General features: G+C 39.2%; 1 protein-coding gene across 2 annotated transcripts in view; it reads right to left on the bottom strand.

Moving 5' to 3' along the window:
- The window catches only part of LOC122562349 (MYCBP-associated protein), a 98,717-nt gene that overhangs the window by 71,596 nt on the left and 13,374 nt on the right, over positions 1–13,747 (bottom strand). For both annotated transcript variants that reach the window (XM_088000819.1, XM_043715225.2), the window contains exons 4-7: positions 10,222–10,328; positions 6,643–6,817; positions 2,054–2,169; positions 1,374–1,524 (exon numbers count right to left, since the gene is read on the bottom strand). In XM_088000819.1, coding sequence (XP_087856945.1) covers positions 1,374–1,524; positions 2,054–2,169; positions 6,643–6,817; positions 10,222–10,328 — 549 coding nt within the window. The remainder of the gene's footprint in view (positions 1–1,373; positions 1,525–2,053; positions 2,170–6,642; positions 6,818–10,221; positions 10,329–13,747) is intronic.

The following is a 13,747-nucleotide window of genomic DNA, read 5'->3' as shown; positions in this document are numbered from 1 at the left end:
AAAAAGTAGTGGATCCAGAGCCGATCCTTGTGGCACTCCACTGGTCACAGGTCTCCAATCTGAAAAGCAACCCTCCATCACTGCTCTCTGTCTTCTACCTTTGAGCCAATTCTGTCCCCAAATTGCTAGTTCTCCATATGATCTATTGTTGCTAACCCATGTAGCATGAGGAACCTTGTCGAACGCCTTAATGAAGTCCATATAGATCACATCCATTACTCTGCTCTGATCAATCTTCTTTGTTCCTTCTTCAAAAATTCAATCAAGTTTATGAGGCATGATTTCCTACTCACAAAAGTATGTTGACTATCCCTAATCAGTCCTTACATTTCCAAATGCATTTTTGGACTTTGGGAGGAAACTGGAGCACCCAGAGGAAACCCACGCTGACACAGGGAAAATGTGCAAACTCCACCCAAACAGTCATCTGAGGGTGGAATTGAACCAGGTTTCCTAGCGCTATGAGCCAGCAGTGCTAACCACTGAATCACTATGCTGCCCCAACACAAGCTTGGCTTCAATCCTACTTTCTTACCCGCTCCCAAAATCTATCTCTTTAAATTTACTCAATGTCTCAGCATCCACCACACTGTGAGTTCCATAGATTCATAACTCTTTGAGAGAAGTAAGTACATATCTATTTTAAATTTGCTACCCCTTATCCTAAAACCATGACTTCTCATTCTCTCTACATCTACTTTGTCAATTTCTTTAGCATCTTATATACCTCAATGAGATCTCCATCCATTCTTTTAAATTCTAGACAGTTTAGGTCTACAAAGTGGTGAAAACTAGTGGATTTGGAATTTCTTTTAGGGAGCAAGAAATTTGTTTTGAAAGTAAATTGCCAAGAAACGTAAAAACAAACAGCAAAAGCTTCTAAGAAAGAATAGCTAAAGCGAGTGTGGGACCCTTGGAGGGTGTGACTTGGGAATTGATAACAGGAACAGCATAATAGAAGATAATTTAAACCAACATCTTATACCAGTCTTCATGATAAAAGAATTGAAAAAACCCAAAGAAATCAGATAAGCAAGGTACTAATGGGAGGAAAGATATTGTAACAGTCTCTACCACAGGGAAGACATATAGGAAACATTGTCAAGATCTCCCAGAATAATATTAGGGCTCACTGATACACCAACCAAAATAAATCCGAGAATGTCTGTCGGAAATTGGAAATGAGTTCAAACAGTTCTTTCAGATTTCAAAAATCTGCACATTTCAATTCTATAAGCTAAAAATCTTTACTTTTCTAAAAAAAAGTTAAACTAAACCTACTGAACCCTTTCTCCATTAAATTCCTGAAACCTGAAATTTAGATTTACCGATCACACCAAATGAACTTTTGTTCAGGAATGTTGTGAAAGTACCTGTCTCCTTTTTGATTGTCTGAGGTCTCCTGCTATGAACGATGGGTGGTGGAAATCCACGTTCTGTCTGTGTTAACGTTGCTGCCACACCACTTAACTCATCTCCAATCATTGGTGGCAGGGCCCAAAACTCACTCCCCATGTGATAACCCTAAAATAATAAGAAAGGGACAAGGTGGCATATTTATAAAAACAAAATATTGTAGGTGCTGGAGATATAAAATAAAAACAGGAAGTGCTGGAGAAACTCAGAAACTCTGGAAAAAGAACACTATAACCAGGGTCAACAGCATTCTGCAATCCAGATGTGAAGCTCAAGCCCCTTACAGGATGGAATAAACCTTGAGAGCTAAGAACATGAGGGAGTTAATCACCAGTGCCAAGATCAGAAGGGAGTGAATCTCCATAGCAAGAACCAGGAGGGAATGAATATTTTTAGTTAGTAACAGAAGCAAGTGAACAGGGAAACATGAATCCCTATATTATGAAACAGAATGGTGTGAATCCACTTAGCTAAGAACCCAGGAGGTCATGATCTCCAATGGTCTGGCATCAGAGGGAGTGAATTCCACAGCCAAGAAAAGAAAAAGAGTGCACCCATATCACCAGCTACTGAATACTTGATATGCCAATGCACCTTGGGATACCATGAATAAAAGTAAAAAAAAACCTTTTCTGACCTTTCCAGAACCCAGAGCTGCAACGGTCTGATCGATGAGGTTAGACTGTTGTCTCCGCTCTTCAATATTCTCACATTGATTCATCACCAGTTCATCAACTGGCTTGTCTAGGATTTCTAAACAGAGAATAGCCAGTTTCACCATTATAACGAAGAGTTCTCTTGTGAGAAGGAAGAGTGAGGAGGAAAAATATAAAAAGCAATTTCACAGAATACACAGGTACTCATTAGAAATAAGTTCTCTGAGTTTGTGATATCAGCTATACTGCATTAAATGTAAAAGAAATTGTTATATATAAAATGATCAAGATTTAACTATTTCATTTTCTATCATCTCAACAGTCCATAAGTCCTTAAGGCCTAGGAGCCATTCAACCCATCAGTCTGCTCTGCCATTCAGTGAGATCATGGCTGATCTGGTCATTCTCAATTCTACTTGCCTGCCTAATCTCCATAATCCTTTATTGCCTTACTTTATTTACTCTATGTCATGTTGCCTCAGGTACTAAACTGTTCAAAATCTTTCAAAACGTTCTTTCCAATTCCATTAACATTAGTACCAACTTGGATGGCAACAACAAGATCCCTCCCCTCACACTCCAAATTCCTCTCCAGGAGATGTCCTTCAGCCTGACACCAGGTAGGCAGGATAGCTTTTGGAAATCATGCTTACGGCTCAGCAAAAGGTATTTATCTCCCTAATTTTAAGTACCCTACTGCTATGATCCTATTTCCTCCCCTAGTTACATGGCACCCTCTACAATAGTATTGTAGTCAGGTTGCTCATCCTCCCTATAGTCCTTACACTCATCCACAGAGTTTGCAAGAACCTTGTTACTATTGCATACATAATAATGGCGTTGTTGGAGAGCAGTTCCACCCAACCATATGATATCGCAGGCCTCATACTATTCATATACTATAACCATGATCTTACTTTTTGAAAAAAGTATCTAATTTGAATTTTAAGGAATCAATAATGATTGCTTCCACCATCTTGCTTGGCATTTTGTTTCTTGGTTTGACCTCTTCTGCTTTGTTAGATTATTCCCACAGATTTATTTGGGTGCACTAAACTCCAACCCTCATTCTGTCAAATGCAGGTCATGTTCTTTGGTTGTCCTGTTCTAGAATCCACAAAGAAACCATCCCTCAATCTTTTGATTCCTCATGTAAATGTCGACAATTGACACAATCATTCCTGATCATCTAACCCCATCAGCCTTTCAATCATTTCAGTTGCTCTCGTGTGTCAACAGCTGTACTATATTTCCAATATTGTGATGTTTAGTACTGCAAAAGGACTCTTGTAGTGCAGGGTAGTGTCCCTAGCTTTCGACCAGAAGGCTGGGTTCAAGTCACACCTGCTCCAGAGGTGTGTATTAACATCCTGGAATAGGTTGAGCAGAATATATCCTGCATTCAGGGTTCTAACTGCGGAAGAACCAATGATTTATAAAATTGCAGAATTTTAGTTCAACATGTAACTTGCTTTGTTCACTGCCATGAAGCAGTGTTACAGTAGATGCAATTTGTTCTTAATCGGGATCCACTGACATTTTTCATTTTAGGACCACAGGAAGTGGAGGAGGCCACTTAGCCTCTCCAGTTTGTTCCCCCATTGAATTAGACGATGGATGATCTGCAAACCAGATCTCAGCCATTGCCATTATTCTTTAGCGTTCTTGATATCAACAGTTTATCAATTTCAGATTTTACATTAACAATTGATCTGACATTGCAGAGAGAATTTACAATTTGTTTTTATTTGTTTATGTGATGTAGGAATTATTGGTTAGGCCAGTATTTATTGTCCATTCCTAGCTGACCTTGACTAAGTTGCAGTGAGCTGCTTTCTTGAAGTGCTGGAGTCCAGTTGGTGTTGGGAGTGTTTGGTTGGGGGGGGGGGAGGTTTCCAGGATTTTGACCCAGTGACAATGAGGAATGGTGTTGTTGAAGGAGCATGAATGAGTTGCTGCAGTACACTCTGCATCAAAGGTGAAGGGTGTGAATGTTTAAAGTGGTGGATGGCATGCCAATTAAGTAGTCTACTTTCCCCAGATGGTGTCAAGCTTTGAGTGCTGTTACATCATCTTTCTTGCTTTTATAGCCTCAGTATTTACATGGCTGTTCCAGTTCAGTTTCTGGTCAATGGTTAAACCCCAGCATGTTGATGGTAAGGGAAATTCAGTGACGTTATTGCTATAGAATGTCAAGCAGAAATGGCTAGTTTATTTCTTTATTAGAGATGGTCATTGCCCTGGCATTGTCTTTCCTGGATATTACTTACTATTTATCACAAGCAAGAATATTGCCCAGTTCTCACTCAATAAAGACACCAACAGGTGTTCATGAGGAGTCATGAACAAAGCTGAAAATTGAGCAAACATCCTCACTTCTGACATTATGATGGAGGGAGGGTTATTCATGAAACAGCTGAAGACAGTTGGACCTAGGTACACTACTCTGAAAAACAGTGATGTTCTAAGACTGAGAAGATTAACTTCCAGCAGGACTCCAACAATAATATTTGGACATGAAATTGGCTAGGATAGAAGTGGCAGAGAGTAATGAAGAACAGAAGAAGGATGCTATAGAGTCCTCCTGAGATTAGGATTATTGCTTTTATTATTTATAAATGGTATAAACTTGGCTATAGAAACATCGTTTTAACATGCTGTACAGCATGCAAAATGATACTTTTAATTGTATCTCAGTACATGTGACAACAATTAAAAAAAACTCAAATCAAATTCAAATTCATTCCCAAAAGTGAGTGTTATGTAAAGTTGAGTCAAAAAGTGTGGCACTGGAAAAGTACAGTAGGTCAGGCATAATCTGAGGAGCAACAGATTCGATGTTTTAGGCATAAGCTCTTCACCAGGAATGTGGAGGGTGAAGGGGGATAGGGGGATGAGAGATAAATGTGGGGGGGGAGGGGGGGCGCTGGAGCGGATAGCTGGGAAGGCGATAGGTGGATGTAGATGGGGGGGTAAAAGTGATAAGTTGGTGGGGAGGGTGGAGCAGATAGGTGGGAAGGAAGATGGACAGGTAAGTCAGGTCAAGAGAGCAGTGCCAAGTTGGAGGATTGGATCTGGGAATGAGATGGGGGGAGGGGAGATTCGGAAACTAGTAAAGTTGATTCTGGGGTGAGGTAGGGGTGGGGGTTCTCTTGACCTAGTAATGTAAATTTGGCAATGTAGTAAATGGTGAGGAGTGCAGCAGAGAAATAAGGAGGACATCGACATACGGCTAAATGAGTAGACACGTGACAGACACAGTTCAATGTGAAGTGTAAACTGATGGACTGTAAAAAGAAAATCAGAGCTTGTGAGGTTTGCTGGCTAGGGCAGCATTCACTACCCACTCGTAAATGCCCTTAAAAAGGTAGTGGTGAGCTGTCTTTCTGAACCACAGTCGTCCACCCAAAATGCCATTAAGGAGGGAGGTTCCAGGATTTTGATCCAGCAACACTGAAGGATCAGCAAAATATATCTATTGCCTTTGTCCTCTAGATGGCTATGGCCATAGGTTTGGAAGAGGCTGCCTTAGAAAACTTGATGAATATTTGACCTGCATCTTGTATATGGTACACAGTGCTGCTATTTCGTGTTGGTGGCAGGAATGAACATTTATAGATGTGGTGTCAGACAAATAGGCTGCTCTTTCCTGGATGCTATCAAACTGCTTCATTGTTGTTGCAGCTGTATTCATCCAGGCAAGTAAGAAGTACTCCATCACATTCCTATTGTATTTGTGGCTTTCGGTATTTTGGCTGTAGGATTCCTAGTCTCTGACCTGCTTGTGTTCACACAGTATTTATATGGACAGTCCAATTTGATTACTGGTCAGGATGGTGACAATTGGAGACAGTAGTAGCATGTCAAGAAGTTACATTTACATTCTCTTTTTCTGGAGATGGTCATTGCCAAGAATTTCCATGAGGTCAACCCAAGGCTGGATGTTGTCCAGGTTTTGCTGCGTTTGGACTTTGGCTGCTTCAGTATCTAAGGAGTTGGAGATGGTACTGAACATTATGAAATCATCAGTAAACATCTCAATTTCTGATCTTATAATGAAGGGAGGCCATATGTGAAACAGCTGAAGGTAATTGGGTCTCGGACACTACCCTGAGGAACTCCTGAAGAGATGAAATGGGGCTGAGATGAATGATCTCTGACAACCACAATCATCATCTTTTGTGTTAGGTATGACTCAAATGTTCAGAGGAGTACCACGAAGTGACAGAACATTCTAAATGGTACAAATCTGATCAAAACAGAGCTCAAAATTCGGAAATTTTTCACCACATCAGAGCAAGATGATAAGGTTGAGAAAACATACTGTTTATTTGGTTCTGCAAGCGGGGCACAGATTACAAAACAAGGAAGTTATGCTTAGTCATAACATTCACTCATTAAGCCTCAGAATTGGGTACAATTTGGGGCACCAGACTATGAGAAGAATTTCAAGGCTTTTCAAAGGCAAGGGCGCAGAAAAGATCCGACAGAATGTGGAAATGGTTTAAAATTCTAAACTTGGTAGGCAATGGTTCAATCTCTAAGACTAGCTTTATTCAGTTCTACTTACTGGAGATCAGTTGTTGTGTTCTCTTTCTTTCTGCCATGTGCCACTGCCAATTTGCTAAGGCATGGTCCTGATTTTGTGATTTGGCATAAATAATGTCTTTGGATTTCTTTTCATAAACCTGCAGCTCCTGAGGTGTGGCTTCAGCAGGAAAATGTTCTGAGATCGCATTGGCCAACTGAACAACAGAGAAATAGAAAGTTAAGTGGATAACCATTATGCAATTCAGCCAAGCAATAATTTGTGGAGAATGGATCAGATGCCCGTCATGTCTAGGATCTAGGCTCAAATCGTCAAAAAATGAAAGCCTCTCTGGAAGTAAAAAGGTAACATTCAGAATTTATAGGCAGAAAATGGTCAGCTGAATGTTACCTTTTTACTCAAACTCATGAATAAGCACAGATAATGGATAACCAGATGTCCACATTCCCACCTGCCCATTTATTCCCAACTGCCCTCCTACTCACCCACATGTAAAGATTCCCTTCTACACTTTTCCCCAAGCAGACATCTGTTCATGTGCCCACTCACTAATTTGTCCACTATTGGTCATGTCATGAATTTAAAAGGCTAATCGGAGAAAGAAAACCAGAAAATGACTTTATAAACACCTTAGCTGATTCTTGTCTAGGTGATCCTGCAGACCATGTATATAGCATTTAAGGTTACTTATCTTTTTCCATTTGGGAACCATGTGGTGCTTTACTAAGCTTAGGGAAAAGAGTAACAGTCTAACATCCCCACCAGATAAGCTGTTTTTCAGAATGTTTGTTGTGAGGTTAATATTAGCCAGGCCATCATTTTTTTTTAATATCCAGGTGAGGGGATAAATGGGGGTTTTAATTTAATGTCACTACTGATATATGGCATCTAAACTGAATTGTCAGCTTGCTTTATCTGCTCAAACTTCTAGAATGATGCTCGAAATCACAAGCTTCTGATACAGAGGCCAAAGTACTAGAAACTGCAATAAGGTTATTATAATTTTGATGATAAGTTGATATATAAATGGCAGCATTATTGAGGCTATCTGTCTAGTTATAGTATAAACTCAACATTGTCACAATGCGCTTGGAGCTTTACTTTCCATCTAAACTGTTATGATAAAGGTATAAAATATATTATAATCATTACAATGTAATTATTACATTTGGAATTTGGATTTTTAAGTTGAGGTAAAATAGATGCACAGTTTCAGTTGTGTGATGGTAATTTTTCTAAGACATCAGAAAGTCTTTTGGAATATCAAACCGAAGATATAATTTCCGGTGACAAGTGGGCCCTGCAGGGTTCAGTGTTGGGGCCGCAGCTGTTCACTTCATATATTAATGATCTGGATGAAGGGACTGGAGACATTCTGGTGAAGTTCACTGATGGTACGAAGTTAGGTGGACAAGCAGGTAGTACAGGGGAGATGGGGAGGCTGCAGAAAGATTTAGACAGTTTGGAAGACTGGTCCAGAAAATGGCTGATGAAATTCAACATTAGCAAATGCAAATTATTGCACATTGGAAAAAAGAATACAGGCTTGGACTATTTTCTATATCGTGAGAAAATTCATAAATCCAAAGTACAAAGGGATCTGGGAGTGCTAGTCCAGGATTCTCTAAAGGTTAACTTGCAGGTTGAGTCCGTGATTAAGAAGCGAATGTAATGTTGTCGTTTATCTCAAGAGGGTTGGAATATAAAATTTATAAAGCTCTAGTTAGGCCCCATTTAGAATATGGTATCCAATTATGGGCCTCACACCTTAGGAAGGACATACTGGCACTGGAGTGTGTCCAGCAGAGATTCACACGGATGATCCCTGGAATGGTAGGCCTAACATATGATGAACGGCTAAGGATCCTGGGATTGTATTCATTAGAGTTCAGAAAGTTGAAGGGTGAACTAATAGAAACTTACAAGATAATGCATGGCTTAGAAAGGGTGGACGCTGGGAAGTTGTTTCTGTTCAGTGGGGAGACTAGAACCCGTGAGCGCAGCCTTAGAATTAAAGAAGCTCAATTTAGAATGGAAATGCGGAGACATTTCTTCAGCCAGAGAGTGGTAGGCCTGTGGAATTCATTGCCATGGAGCACAGTGGAGGCTGGACTTTAAATGTCTTCAAGGTAGACATTGATAAATTCATGATCTCACAAGGAATTAACGGCTAAGGGAAGTGTGTGGGTAAGTGGAGTTGAAATGCCCATCAGCCATGATTAAATGACAGACTGGACTCAGTGGGCTGAATGGCCTTATTTCCACTCCTATGTCTTATGGTCTAAGAAGGCATATGACTTAATTTAAGTGCTTAGCAGGATACCTGTTATGCTAACTGATGGAATGTTTACAAAGTTGAACTAGAGTGATGTACAGAAAGAAAGAGACCAAGGATGACTGTTTTTGAATTCAGTTCAGAATTAGGTTTCAGTTCAGGAGAACAATTTCATCCTAGCAAAAGGGTTTTAGTTTTGAGAGTTTGTGTAGATGCTCTCAAGCTGTCAGAACTGAAAAGAGGTTTTGATTATCAGAACTGGAAAAAAGTTTCCAGGCCATCAAACTCGCAAGTGCCAGCAAAGTAAGAGATTACAGAGTTAAGATAGTTGTGACTCTTCTCTGGAATCAAGTATTTATAAAATATATTGCTGTTAATGTTAAGATTTTTATAAAAATTATAAATAGAGATCTTAGTTTTCTTCCCCCATTTTTGCAATAAACCTTTGTTCTTTCGTTAAAGAACATTAGCATCTTCGTTCAGTATTCAGTGACTATCACAGCACCAACTGCAAAAATTAAACTTATGATCTATCAAGCTAGATTTCACTCTGGGATCTGACTTGTCTAATATTATCATTAGGTGGGATCATAACATTGTCTTGGCAGTATTTGCTGTAACAATCTAGAGGAGGCTTTATATTAAATCTAACCCTTGTTGTACCTTGGCGTGTTTGATGTACACAACATAGAGATTGCCTTACTTTGCATCAATTCTTAATTGTACTTGTTTTGGGTGTGTTTGATGGAATGCTTGCAGTGGGAACTTTACTCAATATTCAAGTTGTATACTTAATGCTAAGTCTAGTTGCTTCAAATTGAAATGTGTTATTTCAATACATTGATAATAATGTGGTTGCAAAAGTAACAGCACGTTTATAAACAAGTAACAAAAGTAAGAGCACAGCAAATAATTTGGAAAATTAAATTAGGATTCTCTACAACCCCCAACCTCATTGTCTACCATCCCAAACAGCTTATTTCAACACCAAAGTTCATAAATCAGTCTTTCCTGGTGACCAAATAGAGGGATATGGGCCAAGTGCTGGCAAATGGGACTAGATTAATTTTGGATATCAGGGTGGCATGGACGATTTGGACTGAAGGGTCTGTTTCTGTGCTGGACATCTCTGTGACTCAATGACCCACTTTTTCAACTGTTCCAACTTCAAATTCAAATGTTAAGCCTTCTTTTAGAACTGTATTCGTTCAATGTGGTCCTCAAGATTTATAAATGAGCCAATTTAGATAAACCATATCCCACGTTCTTATGACTATTTGTATGTTTTAGTTCATATCAGAAATAATACTTTGCTTGTACTCTACCTCAGAAAGTCCTCTTGCAAGCAATTCCTGCCTAAAATCTGCCATGGTTCCAAGGATGCTATGAGGCAGTACTCTCCCCTCTGTGTCAAAGCGAGGACCCCCGGAACCTGTAGGTTTAAGATGCGATGATATTACACTGTTAGCAAAAGTTGATTGTTGCTAGGTATTACCCAGAGGAAAGCTTTGAAGGTTAAAATAATTCACAGTATTCAATATGTTCACACCCTTGAGATACCAAGCATGATCACATTGCAAAGTCAAAACATCACATAAAGGGTTGTTCTTCCCAAATACGAAAATATAAGGCTTAGCCACCACGAGGTCTGTATACTTTGATTGCAATTTTTTTTCCTTCTACATTAAAAGCCTCAATTTCATGTTGGATTGTTTTGCCATCAACGTAACATATTTTATGTTACATCAGTGAATATTGGCAAACTATTCAGTCTTGTGAATCTTTGCAGCCACATCCAATCATACTCTGACCTCACATCCAGCAGTACAGTATTAGGTGCAGTCCTGGACAACCTTTCTTGATCTATCCCTGGGGCACTATCTTAATTGTTCTGCCCCTAGCTGTTCATCGCCATGGGCTTTTTCATGTCCAAGCAGAGAACTGTATGTATCATGAACACGTCAGTGCAATTTGACAACCGCACAATCCTGACGAGTTGGTAATCATTATCCAATGATATGACACTTCCAGGACTACATCATTCCTGAGACTGGGTGCAGAAGAATGTACTTACTTTCTGAGCCATGTGAAGTACACACAATTGCTGGATAGACTGCAGACTTTCATGCTCCATCAGCAGCCAAAAGCTGAAGATTGTCCAAGAAATCCAATTGAAGATTTAGCATTCACATTGTCTAGGATATGTTAAAAAAAATTCCACGTACAACATTTTTCTTGAATCATTCTCTTACACTCCAAATATGTCAGTATGGAAGGACTTAATTGGAACAAGATTTTAAAAAACATGCACAAAGATCGTCAAGCTTAAATTTTATAGATATGAAGACTGAATTAATGAGAATGAAGAAGAAATTTACTAATTTCTCAGAAAGCTACTAATTTCTCAGAAAGCTACTAATTTCTCAGAAAGCCTTCATTACGTCAAAATCAATCTATTTCACTGCAGAAATACGATGAATACTTACCACTTAAGTCTGAAGCTCAGAGAATGGTTTGTGTCAACAAATATAAGTGGTGGATAGAGAAGGCCAATGAAATTTGTGTAATTGATGGGGGGAGTGCGCTAAAAGACAAGCTCTGCCAGTCCACAAGCCATGTCAAAAGTGTAGATGGTTTATTTAAAACAGTCAATTTGATTTTCATCATTATTAATTACAACAAAAAAGAATTTCACCAGGTTTTTTCTAATAAAGTCAAAAATATCTTGTTTATTTAAAACAGACGTATTCTTTAGATAAGTGTCAAAACTAGTAATCAACTAAGCTTCAATGCAGAATTAAACTATAAGCCCCTAAATCTGAACACACACTCACACACATACACAGTCACACACACACATACACACACAGACACACACATATTTTGATTCTGAGATAAAACAAGACACTGTTCGAATAAAGTATTATAAATGGGATAAAATTAGGACAAAAAGTGCCCTTCTGGATCAAATGTCTAAACTAAAAAAGTAGAATGAGTTGACTTCTCATCGTGCATTTGGTTTCCTACTAATGTAATTAAGTTGCAGACTGATGCAAGATCCTCTGTTTGGGCCCATAGGCCCTTGGATTGAATGAACAGTTCAGCTTTCAGAGTATTGAGGATATCTGAGATACTGATTTCTGGAAGTTTCTCTGATTCCCTGATCATATTTCACTGAGATATCTCCTCCCGGTTTTCTTCTAAAGCTTATAATTTACTCCCCAGGGGGAGGGGATGTTTTTGCTCCTGCTAGTTTTCTTCTGACTCCGAACTCTGTGGCAATACACAAACTAAAAATTCAGATGCTATTGCTGGGTGATTGCAGCATAGATCCTAGGATTTCTGTTCAGGTTGGTTTGACAAGCTATTAAGACTGTAAAAGCAATCTCTTTTTAAGAGCTCTGGGTTGTCTTCTTTTCCAAAATAATTTGCTTTTTCAGTAAATGGCAAATAACCCCCCTTGATGCTTGACTTTTTCCAAGAAATCACATTAAATCTCTCTTCAACCCTAATGTACAAATCCTCATAATCCATACGTTTATATGAAAAATACAAAATCGAACTCTAATAAACCTGCGTGACATACACAGCTTCTTCCAGGTCACTAAAACCAATTATGAATCTAAAACAAATGGCCTGTCCCGTTACTCCAAGCTGAAGTCAGCAATACAGTTCTCAAAGATAATTTGCTATCTGAGACCAGTGGAAGGAGCACTATCAAGACTTCTCAAGTCAAAGTTCAATTGAAGTATTGGACAAAACAATCCAAATAATCCTTCAAAAGCTTGAGAAATCAAAGTTGGGAATGCTGACAACCATGCTGAAACACTAAAGGAGATCCAAATGAGAAATAATAAGACATGCAGTCTGGACAACACATCAGTACAGCTTTATAGCGCTTACAGTTATGAGCTTCTACTCAAATTCTCAGTCTTTTATGTAAAAGGTTAAGCAGAAGAGGTGCTACCTCCTGAACTCCAAAACGCATCATTTTTTCACTTTTCAAGAAACAGTTAGGTTGATTTTTGGGAAGTATTAAAGTATATCCCTTCTTTCCACAATGTGGAAGATTCTCACATTGATCATTTTGAAATGTATCTTAATCAGCCAAAACATCCTTCCAAAGACCCAATGTGGTTTCTGGTCATCCAGAGGAATTACAGACATGATGTCTGTCACTTGACAAAAGTTTCTGGATAAACAATGGTCTTTACTTATCATAGGAACTTCATGAACCATAGCTCTTTGGAACGTCCAGGAAGTAACATGTCCAATAAGATTTGTTACCTTCCGGTGCCTCTTGCATGATGGTCCAATAGCATCTGTCCTTTGTAGTGAATTGGATGCTGAGCCCTTGCATATTCAGATGGACATCAAGCAAGGATGTGTGATTGCATCAACTCACTTCACCTCAGCCTGTTCATGACCAACCGCCAAAATGGGACATGGTTGAGATTTGACTCAATGGAAAGCTTTTCAACATCAACAAACTGAGAGCCAACAATAAAGCAACTCTCCACTAAATCCATGACTTATAAAATATCAAATACTGTGCAGCTGCAGTCTACACTGTGTAATCTTATCTGTTAATCAATCTTCTACCCGTACTGATATATTACCCCTATTTCATGAGCCCTTATCTTGTGTTATTAATCTTCTGAGTGGCATACCATGAAATGCCTTTTGGAAATGTAAGCACACTCCATACTCCATACACCGTGTGGGCAGCACGGTGGCACAGTGGTTAGCACTGCTGCCTCACAGCGCCAGAGACCCGGGTTCAATTCCCGCCTCAGGCGACTGACTGTGTGGAGTTTGCATGTTCTCCCCGTGTCTGCGTGGGTTTCCTCC

Source organism: Chiloscyllium plagiosum, unplaced genomic scaffold (assembly GCF_037043375.1).
Source record: "Chiloscyllium plagiosum isolate Xiang-an unplaced genomic scaffold, Cpla_swu_hap1 HiC_scaffold_25, whole genome shotgun sequence".
Classification (NCBI taxonomy): Eukaryota; Metazoa; Chordata; class Chondrichthyes; order Orectolobiformes; family Hemiscylliidae; genus Chiloscyllium; species Chiloscyllium plagiosum.
Note: the sequence above shows the minus strand (reverse complement) of the source record. Positions and strands in the feature narration are given on the sequence as shown.